Genomic DNA, 10,113 nt, shown 5'->3' on the forward strand with positions numbered 1-10,113 from the left:
AATATAGTGACAGCCTAGAGCATGTCACTAGCCAATTATGACTGCTTGCATTGAGTCGCCCATGGCTGCCTGCTCTCAGCAACAGTTCTCATGAACTTTGTTTTGCTTTCTCTTCTTCAAATCTTTGCAGTCACAAAGAAATTAACATTAAAAATTGTTCATATTGTTACAAATGGGGTTTACAAAAATGGTGAAAATAAGGATTTGACCAAGGGGTTCAGTCAATCAGTGAAATAATTATTCATAACCTCCAACTTTCTAACCATATACCTGAGCGGCTGGTATAGCTAGAGGCACATGAATTCTTTATTCTCTGGCACAGCTTTGTTGAGAAGAGCAAAAATCCAGGCACACTTGGTTATACAAATATTTATTACAATGACGAGACACAAACTACACTGCACACAACAAAACATACAACAACACACAAGTTACTCTATGTACAGTATTTACAAACAAGGTGTTTCAGAGACCTAACCTTCTGGTCACCCAGAAAACCCCAGACTGCTACTAAGCATTAAACTCTTAGTGCCTACAGGGGCCACATAAGAGATAAGATGCCTTCTAACTAAATACAATGCAACCTACAGTTAAATCTATCTCTGTGCCACAAAATAAATGAGAGCCTACAGTATATCCCTATCCATATAAATGCACCTTAAGTGGGAAAAACATTTCTGAGGTATCTTTTACCCATGAAACCCAAGTTTCTTAAGGCACAGAATAGCACATTCTCTCTAACAGGGTTCAAATACAGTACTTAGCTCCAGTCGTGTTTGGTTTGGATGATCATGAAGTAGGGGCTCTTGCATGGCACAAACTTCAAGTCCTAGCTCTTTGGAGCTATCTTCTCTCTTCTCCCTCTTCCCTGCTTCTTGTTTCTCTTTCCCTCCTTGTCCCCGCTGCGCTCTTAAAGTGATCTTGTATTGTGTTTCTGTACTGCCCATTGACAATAATTAATGCACAACTTACCTACTGTAGGTATACTAAGGTAAATTTTACAATTGTTTCTGCTTATGGGATTCCCCAGACCTCGGCAAACATACTCACCTCTTTGAAGCTAGAAGTCTTCCAAGTGTCACAAACTCTATCTAAAATCTAAGAAACACTTCTCAGTCACCTAAACCTGTAACAATATCTTGCTTTAATGTATGTGCTGGATCTTTAAGAGCTGACCATTCCTTTGGTCATGTGAAAGACCAGGGTGGGGGGTGGCTATTGCCCTTAGGTCTGATCAGATACTGGTGGTTCTGCCTCATTCCATCTATACATGGTCATTTAAGCCAGTTTACTGTTCAGTTTAATGCCCTACTGTTTTCAATCTCATTCACAAGATAAGGAAATTAAACATACATTTGACCAAATTGCATTTGACTGCTTGCACCTTTGAAGACATGTAGTAATTTCAGATTCCTACAATACCTGTCACGTTAAATGAAACCACATTGAGCCAGTTTTCTGCTTCCCAGGGTGCTGTCAGCACGATTAATTGGAAAATGGACTCTGGTATGTTTATCTGGAATAGGAGGCTCTTCACTGGCTAGACCTAACATTTTCTCATAGACTCCTTGAAACTTCTGATTCGTCTGACACATAGAAATATATGTAGGCTTCCCCATTTCTGAAAGGTCAATGGCAATACATTTAGTTCCTAATTCACAAGATACAAATTTACTTTTTAAGACTAGTTTTATATGATCAGAACAGTGTGATAATACTATTCAGAACCTGTGGGGAGATCTTTGCTTATTATAAAAGTTTGAGCAGGCCTGGCTCTCTCATGAGCTGGCAGCAATGCAGGAGGATTATTAGGTGATGGAGCCTGGTGTACTAAAATACGCCAACAGGTGTCCTATTCAAACACTACACCCTTAACAACATTTCCAAGAATGAGTATAAGTGATGAAATTACTGTATTGATAAAAAAATGGAAGCTTATGTTGGGAAAAAGGCCAGTGGTGTGTTTGTTTTAATTTGTATTTTCTGCTTTGCGGCTATATGGTCTTATCCTTCTGTATTATTGTTGCTGTAAAGTTTTTATTCTGAGCCGAGCACACCTTATCTCCTGGCGCCTCCCAGATTACCTGTCTCTTTTCTCCTTGAAAGGTTTCTCTGCCCATTGTCACGAAGCGTCTTTCAGGACCCTATGCAGACAGCACAATCTGGAGAAGAGTGAGAAAACACAGGGAAAAAGACTAGGATAGGGGCTGGAAGAAGAACAGGGGGTGTGTCCAAGGTGCACTGGTGTTCAGGGGGGAGTTGTCCTAGGCAAACTGGTCCAAGGGAGTCCGTGAGAGTGTCCAGAGAAAGCCAATGTCCAAAGCCGGGTGATCCATCCTGATCCATCCTTTAACAAACGAAGTTAAAAAGCCGGAGCGGGATCCGGCAAAGGGTCGGGGGAATAAAAGGGGGTTATGGGGCCAGGCGCTCCCAGTCCATGTTCCAAAGCTTCCGGGCGTCCATGTTCCAAAGCTTAGCCCAGATTGGCAGGAACGTCTGGCTTTTATAGGATTGGGGCAGGAACCGAAGGCAGGTGCAGGATATCAAGAGTAAACTAGGAAGGACTGGAGCGTCCTTAAGAGGAGGGGTTTACGATCATGACACCCATAAAACCCAGTGTTGTTCTAACATCGGTTTGCTTGAATGCCACATGTGTGTCAGAGCTATATATAAGCTTCATGGCTGCCTCAGTTCAGGGAGTTTCTAGAGCTCAGCAGGCAGCACTGCAGATACAATTTACATAAATAAGATCCCCACTCTTGTGAAAGGTAATGCAGTCATGACCACTAATACACAGAACAGGCTAAAAGTGATTTTGTTCAAATCCCGCTGAATTTGAATGTCATGTATGCTCAGTATACAAAAGCGCATTAAAGAAATTCAAACCATTTAGAAAGTCTCTTTACTGGACTTAACATAAATTAGGGAAGTAGCACCTTTTGTGGTTAGTTTTGCAATTATTTTTGGTTCTTGTATGTTTGTGTTGGAGGATAAAGATTCTTCCTTGACTTTCCTTGTATTCCCTTTCCAATCCCTTGTCCTCTACAACGGACAGATCCCTCTGGAAAGAATCATTGTACTGGGCTACAGTTGGGATGGCTGGGAATCTGCAGACAGGAGCCCAGTGTGAGCCTCCAGTCCAGGGGAACAGGCTGGAGCAGAAGGGACAGAAGATCAAGGAGAGGGGCCAGTGGGCAAACAAGAGGGAGTTCATCTTGGCTGTTGCTGGACAGATTGTTGGTTTGGGCAACATGTGGAGGTTCCCCTACCTGTGCTACAAAAACGGGGGAGGTGAGTGAGGCAGTTGAACTATAGGGATTGGGGGCTTTGATCTTGATGTTATATGGGTGACATATTGTACTATCACAGAGTAAGACTGACTGTCATAGATAAAAGCATAAATAGTAAGTCAAAAAGTGTATTGCAATCAAAGTTTACATTTAAATCAAATTATTATTTTTGTCAGTGGCTGGTAGAAAACATATCTTTTCATCTTAAATCCTTAACAGCACTGTATATATTTGCCTCAGTGAACAAATAACCATATCCTAGTTCTTACAATACACCAATGTGACCATGACTGGTAGGAATTTAACAGTGGAAAAATCAAACTTAATATGGTTTGAGATTTTTTTGTTGCAATACTTCTTCTTTGTAAAAGGTGTCTTCCTCATCCCCTACGTCCTGTTCCTGTTGACCTGTGGGATTCCCCTGTTCCTGCTGGAGACGGCTCTGGGGCAGTACACCAGCCAGGGGGGTATCACCTGCTGGAGGAAGATCTGCCCCCTGTTTGAAGGTGAACTAATTGTGTTCATACACTGAATCGCTTTTCCATATCACTCCTGCACAATCATTAGAGTTAATTTGTAAGAAGTTACTTAATCTGAATTTCATCACGATTCTGAAAGCCTAAACAAGAAAGTCATTCCTCCCCAGAATGACAAAGGAAACAATTATTAACTGACTCAATTAAAGTATAAAACAGAGTACTCTATGCAGAAGAAAGGAAGCCATTCACAGAGAATCCAGATCAACAACTTGACTGAGCAGTCTGTCTGAGCAGTCCTGAGCTTGGAAATATCCAGTCCAGATTTTTATATAATTGCAATGTTCATGCACAGAACACATTTGAAATAAGATTTAGACCTTTTTAACTTTTAAACTAACTGTGGTAAATCAGACTTTTATGCTGAGAACAGTGTCTCAGTATATATTGTCTCAGCAATTCCTTTTGAGTAGGGTTTTGTGACAGCAAGAACCCTGAAGTCACTTCAAACTCAGCACTAGTCCAAGCTCCCAGGAAAGAGACAATGCAAGAGTAACAACCCATCCATCTCCTCAGAGCTCTGCAAGAGAACAAATCTGGCCTGGGCATCCCCCTTTTCTTTGTTACCACAAAAATACCTCTTGAAGACAGCTTACTCCTTTACTGACATATTAGTAAAATACAAAAATACAAGCAAGAGTCCAGGAAAAAAAGCCATGTACCCTATAGCACTGTGACATTCTATTTTAATATGGCATTTCTGTAGCGTTTTATCAAATGTACATATAAAATGTGTTGAGCAGCACTATAAGCAAACAGGAAATTATAAACCTTCCTTCAACAGACCAATTGTCCAAATGATGTGCTCAACAGCATTATTAGCTAACATCAGACAGAATAACATTATAAACAGTTGAATGCTTAATTGCAGACTTTTAAGAGTGCATCTCCACTCATGATTCTTTGCAGGTATTGGCTGTTGTACTGTGGTGCTAATGACTTACAGCAGTATCGTTTACATCATCATCCAGGCCTGGGCCTTCTTCTACCTGTTCTCATCCTTCAGCTCTGAGTTGCCCTGGACCAGCTGCAGAAACACCTGGAACACAGGTACTGGAGCACAGGAGTTCACTAGCAGCCCAAATGAAACAGTGCATTGAAAATGAAGACTCCTGAGATACACAGAGTGCCCTGGTATTAGTGAAACTGTCACCAAGTGTTGAAGCTGAAAGTTAGAAGTTCCCATAGTAGCAGAATCTTTTATTATTTCTGCTCTTTCACCAGTACTTGCTGTCTTTCACACAAGATCACACACTTCTTCCATTCTTTTGGTCTTCTGACAGATGCCTGTGTTGAGTTTGACAAGCAGAATCTCACTTCCAACTGGACAGAGGCAGAAAAGACCACCTCAGCTGTAATGGAGTTCTGGAAGTATGTTAGGCATACCCATCACTAAAGTTATATTACAGGCACTTTTTTACGATAATCTTGAATGTGCATTGTCATCCCTACAGCAGGAGGGTGCTGGGTATCTCTGGTGGGATCGATGAGGTGGGCAGTCTGAGATGGGAACTGGCCCTGTGTCTCCTGCTGGCCTGGATCATCTGTTATTTCTCTGTCTGGAAGGGAGTGAGGTCCACAGGGAAGGTGAGGCTTGTGCTTTTGAGCTGCAAAAATTCTTAGTTTCATCAGATACTTTCTCAACATTGTTGTTTGAGGTATAAAACGCATTGTTGATTTTCTCTATGGTATTACAATGAATTAGTTGCAGATTTGAAATTAACCGTCCATATATCAATGGTTTCCCTGCCCCCTCAGGTGGTGTACTTCACAGCCACTTTCCCCTATGTGATGCTGGTGGTGCTGCTGGTCCGAGGACTCACCCTGCCTGGAGCTGTTGATGGACTGGTCTTCTACCTCTACCCTGATGTTACACGGCTCACTGACCCACAGGTGACACATTGGACTTCAACACTTAATAATACTGTATGTATACCTTGAGATTAACCTGAAATAAGACTACTATGAAGTATTTTCCTAGCGAGTGAGATGTAATGTTTTTCTTTTATTTTAAATTGATTTTATTCAACTCAAAGCTGTAATATCTCCTCTTTCTTTGCTTGTAAAAGTAAAGGCTCAGAGCTGAAACAAAGTCTTGTACTGTTTACCTGTAGCTTGATGATAAAAATCAAGCACCAATGATTGCACCATTGTGATAATTTCAATAACATCATTTAATTACAATGAAGTTGTGCATCCTCCACACTCATGTAATCATAGTATTCTAATAAGTTACCATACAGTTTTGTAAACCTGTGCTCTTGTCTATCCTAGGTGTGGATGGATGCAGCCACACAGATTTTCTTCTCTTATAGTATTTGTGAAGGAATGCTAATAGCACTTAGTAGCTACAACAAATACAACAACAACTGCTACAGGTAAGAGTAAAATACATAAAAGTCCTGTAGAATTCAAGGACAAACAAATTGAAAGCCATTTCTAATCCATACTGTTGACTGTCATTTAACAAGAAGTTTACTCTCATACTGTTTATTTTTGCAATTTTTGTGTAGAACCTCTTATCCCTAATGAGGAGAATCAGAGAGCTGTACTTGCAGTACAGACTATACCTGTAGGTTCTGCTGTTAGCAAGTGTCTCTCTGTTTCCGCACTAGGGTGGGTGGTGGTTGTGATGAAATAATTGAAGCCATGGTCTCTCTTCATGCAGGGACTCCTTCTACCTCTGCCTCCTCAACAGCGCTACCAGCTTTGTGGCTGGATTTGCCGTCTTCTCTGTGTTGGGCTTCATGGCGCATGAGCAGGGAGTGGACATCTCGCTGGTGGCTGAGTCTGGTGAGCTGTAGTCTGTCCACATCTGCTATCTGTCACTCCTGGCTCTTCTCTGACTGGAGTGTGCTTTGTAAAAGCAAATCTTGGAGGGCTGTCCAGTGAAAATAATTTCAATTACCCTATGGATGAGATTCATCCAGGCTTAAGACTGTAAATGATACATAACCAGATCATAAAGATTGTAGTTATCTATTCTGAAGCCTTAGATTTAAATAATTAAAATTATTTCCAGTGTTTGGTGTCACTTTCTGACTCCGCCTGTATCTGGTTGTGCAGGTCCTGGCCTGGCATTCATCACGTACCCAAGGGCAGTGGCCATGATGCCTCTGCCCCAGCTCTGGGCTGTCTGTTTCTTCATCATGGTCCTCCTGCTGGGAATGGACACAGAGGTGAGACGGTCTTGTGAGTTGATACAATACTTTATATCCAAAGTGGTAACCTGTGTTTGCATCCTTTGTGGACTGTGTGTTCTGGGAGTGAGTTGACTCAGTGATCCAGGTGTCTGTGCTCTCTGTCATCTTGCTCTCTGCAGTTTGTGGGCATTGAAACCGTGATGACGGCCATTATGGATTTGTTTCCTGCGGTGTTCCTGAGAGGATACAGGCGGGAGCTCTTTCTGCTCCTCTTCTGTGTGGTCTGCTTCCTGCTCGGACTTGTCATGGTCACTGAGGTGAGAACTGAAGGGCTGAGGGGCCTGATAGTCAACCTGAATTGGCTGGTTTGAATTAAGTGATCAGCAGATTCACCTTAACAGCTCACAGGGTTGACAAAACCCCTGAGCAGAATTTTGAAACAAGAGCTTCAGTAAGTTGTTCCACTGCATCATGCCAAGAAAAAGATATGCAAAGCTGCTCCTCTGTATGTAAAAATCACAGTTGTCACCTCACATTTACAGTATATAACAATATTGTCTGTGTCTTTCCAGGGTGGAATATACATCTTCCAGTTGGTTGATTACTATGCTTGCAATGGGACCTGCATTTTGTTTATTGCCATATTTCATACTATTTGTATTGGATGGGTATATGGTAGGTGTTTAGTATTACTGTTATTCAGTTCCTGCATTGTTCAATTATGAGTCATCATCTTAACAGAGTTTTAAAGGTGTATTACTTTAACAGTCGTATTTACAAAAAAAAATGTTTTACTGTTAAAGACTAGTGAAGTTACTGTAAATCCGTTTGCCCCATTAGCCCATAATCAGTCCCCATTAGCCCATAACTCTAAATATCACCATTACCCCAGGAAGATGGGACCACAAAATATATTGGTTCATCTGTAATTGTGTCGTTATTGAGCTGCTTCTCTTCACCTCTGTGTTTCATGCAGGAGCTGATCTCTTCTGTGCCAACATTGAGGACATGATTGGCTATCAGCCTTTGTCCGCATTCCGGTACTGCTGGCGCTACATCACTCCAGCTGTGTGCACTGTAAGTGCATGTCTTAAACTTTCTCAAATTAACTTCCCCTTTTAAAAGCAGTGTCTATTGTAATATGACATTCTACATTTTAAGGCATCATTAACAGTGCTCCTGTGCTGCCTTGTTGGAGCTGAGTCAGACTGATGTTCTTTCTCCTTCAGGGCATCTTCATCTTCTCCCTGGTCAAGTACACTCCACTGAAGTTCAGCAGCACCTATGTGTATCCAGACTGGGCGTATGTCCTGGGCTGGTTCCTTGTTCTCTCCTCGGTCATCTATGTCCCTCTGGTTATGCTGTATAAACTCACCAGGACTGCAGGAACACTAACCCAGGTGCTGCTCCTCCCTCTTTAGTGACTGAGCTATACCTGTATCTGTTTGTTCTTCTTCTGAGTCGAGTCCGTAAAAAACTCATCTGTTCTTGTTGTCTCTCCAGCGTCTGCAGCAGTTGTGTCGCCATGCCCAGGACTTGCCTCTCAATCAGAAGCAGAAACAGAACTGTGATCCTCTGAACTCAGACTCCAGAGCTCTGTTGAGTTGTAGAGAGAAACAGCCAAAGAGTGAAGGAAGCCTTGAAGCTCCCATCCCAGCCACCTCTGTCTGTTAACACAGCAGCAGTGTAGAAAGTGGTTCAATATGGGTACCTGTGGTGTTTGGGGTAGACATGTTCATTTAAGAATATTAAGGTGAAGTGTAAATAATACAGTGTTTCAATATCTTTGATGAATTAATCAGATTACTGTATAAATGTGCTTCTGATATGCCACTTGGTTGTTTTAAGTAAAATAATTTAATTATTTTCTTATAATGTTTCTTTATTAGCCCTATACAATTTCTTGCATTAGGAATGCGTCTTTTCGCATACCCCAGCTTTTCTCCAGGGAGACACAGACACAGAGACAGGGAGAGAAGCTTGGGGTCAGAGCGCAGGGTCTGCCATTGTACGGCGCCCCTGGAGCAGTTGGGGTTAAGGGCCTTGCTCAGGGGCCCAACAGAGTAGGATTCCTCTGCCGGCCGCGGGATTTGAACCGGCAACCTTCCGGTCACAGGCAGATCCTTAGCCACAGAGCCACCGCTCCTTATATATGTCAGTATACCTCTAAAGAGCCACCTTTTAAAAAGACATTTTCTAACTCATCCTCTGAATAGCTGTTGCAGAAGCTTTCTTTAATACACACCTGATGGGAGCAGGCAGGCATTTTGTTTACTCATTTCCATTTGATTTGCAAATAAGTTATTTTAACACCAAAACTTCTTGATACCCGAGTTGAATTTTCCTTCCAAGAGAACCCATAGAAAATTACAGATGAACACCCATTTTATCATGACACTTGACATTTCTATATTGCTTCTGCTGATGTGGTCAATCCTTACTTTTATTCTATTAAAGTGGTCTGCTCTTGTTTTTTGGGGGGGGGAAGGAAATAAAAAATGTCTAGTTTTTGAACACCCTAAAATAAATAAGAAATTAATTTATAAAATAAGGACACAACATGTTAATGTGTTGTCTGTTCCTGAGCTCAGGGTATCAGCAGAGAAGTGTGGGAGGAGATGTACATCCCACTGCAGGATTTGGGATGTCACTGGTGGAGCAAGGAGTGATCAAGATTTAGTCCCGAATATGGTCCCCTGCTCTTGTACCCTGTTACAGTCAGCTATTAAATAAGTCAGATGACCACATCACTGTCAAGATGAAATCAAGTCCAAACACTTGGGTGTTAATCTAAATATTTTGAAATATATATTTTCATACAGTAAGTTCATTCTTTTGAAAGCAAGATCCTTTACTTCTTTAACTTCTCTTCTAATGACAAGGAAGATCTTTCTTCCTACCTAAAGTCTCAGTGTTACATGTACTATAAGTAAGTTTTTCTTCAAACTTGTTTTGATCAATAATAATAATATTGAGGGGCGTAGACAGTGATAGATCATAAAACTCTGGGAATATCACAGCAATCAAATTTGTTGGATTCATTGTGTTTAGAGATTTTTGTTTAAATTGAATACCTTTTTTGTAAATTCTTCAAAACTGCATCCAGATAACCAAAACATTTGGATATTAAGACCTCTATATAAA

The 10,113-nt window shown here is 41.3% G+C and overlaps 1 protein-coding gene across 1 annotated transcript; it reads left to right on the plus strand.

Annotated features, from left to right (window-relative positions):
- The first annotated feature begins 3,059 nt into the window (after window positions 1-3,059).
- On the plus strand, window positions 3,060-9,078 carry LOC148658859 (sodium- and chloride-dependent GABA transporter 2-like). The gene is made up of 14 exons (XM_088640623.1): window positions 3,060-3,291; window positions 3,662-3,796; window positions 4,736-4,876; window positions 5,110-5,197; window positions 5,281-5,413; window positions 5,585-5,719; window positions 6,101-6,204; window positions 6,495-6,619; window positions 6,893-7,005; window positions 7,149-7,286; window positions 7,542-7,644; window positions 7,946-8,046; window positions 8,199-8,369; window positions 8,473-9,078. Exons 1-14 carry the CDS (start codon window positions 3,096-3,098, stop codon window positions 8,641-8,643), a joined length of 1,854 nt encoding a protein of 617 aa, XP_088496749.1. The 5' UTR covers window positions 3,060-3,095; the 3' UTR covers window positions 8,644-9,078.
- Window positions 9,079-10,113: the final 1,035 nt, after the last annotated feature.

Source organism: Lepisosteus platostomus, chromosome 7, assembly GCF_059453375.1.
Source record: "Lepisosteus platostomus isolate fLepPlt1 chromosome 7, fLepPlt1.hap1, whole genome shotgun sequence".
NCBI lineage: Eukaryota > Metazoa > Chordata > Actinopteri > Semionotiformes > Lepisosteidae > Lepisosteus > Lepisosteus platostomus.

Coding starts and splice junctions, on each gene's coding strand:
- LOC148658859 (XM_088640623.1), top strand. CDS start 3,096: ATGGCTGGGAATCTGCAGACAGGAGCCCAGTGTGAGCCTCCAGTCCAG. Junction 3,797..4,735: donor GATCTGCCCCCTGTTTGAAG/GTGAACTAATTG, acceptor GATTCTTTGCAG/GTATTGGCTGTTGTACTGTG. Junction 7,006..7,148: donor TGCTGGGAATGGACACAGAG/GTGAGACGGTCT, acceptor TGCTCTCTGCAG/TTTGTGGGCATTGAAACCGT.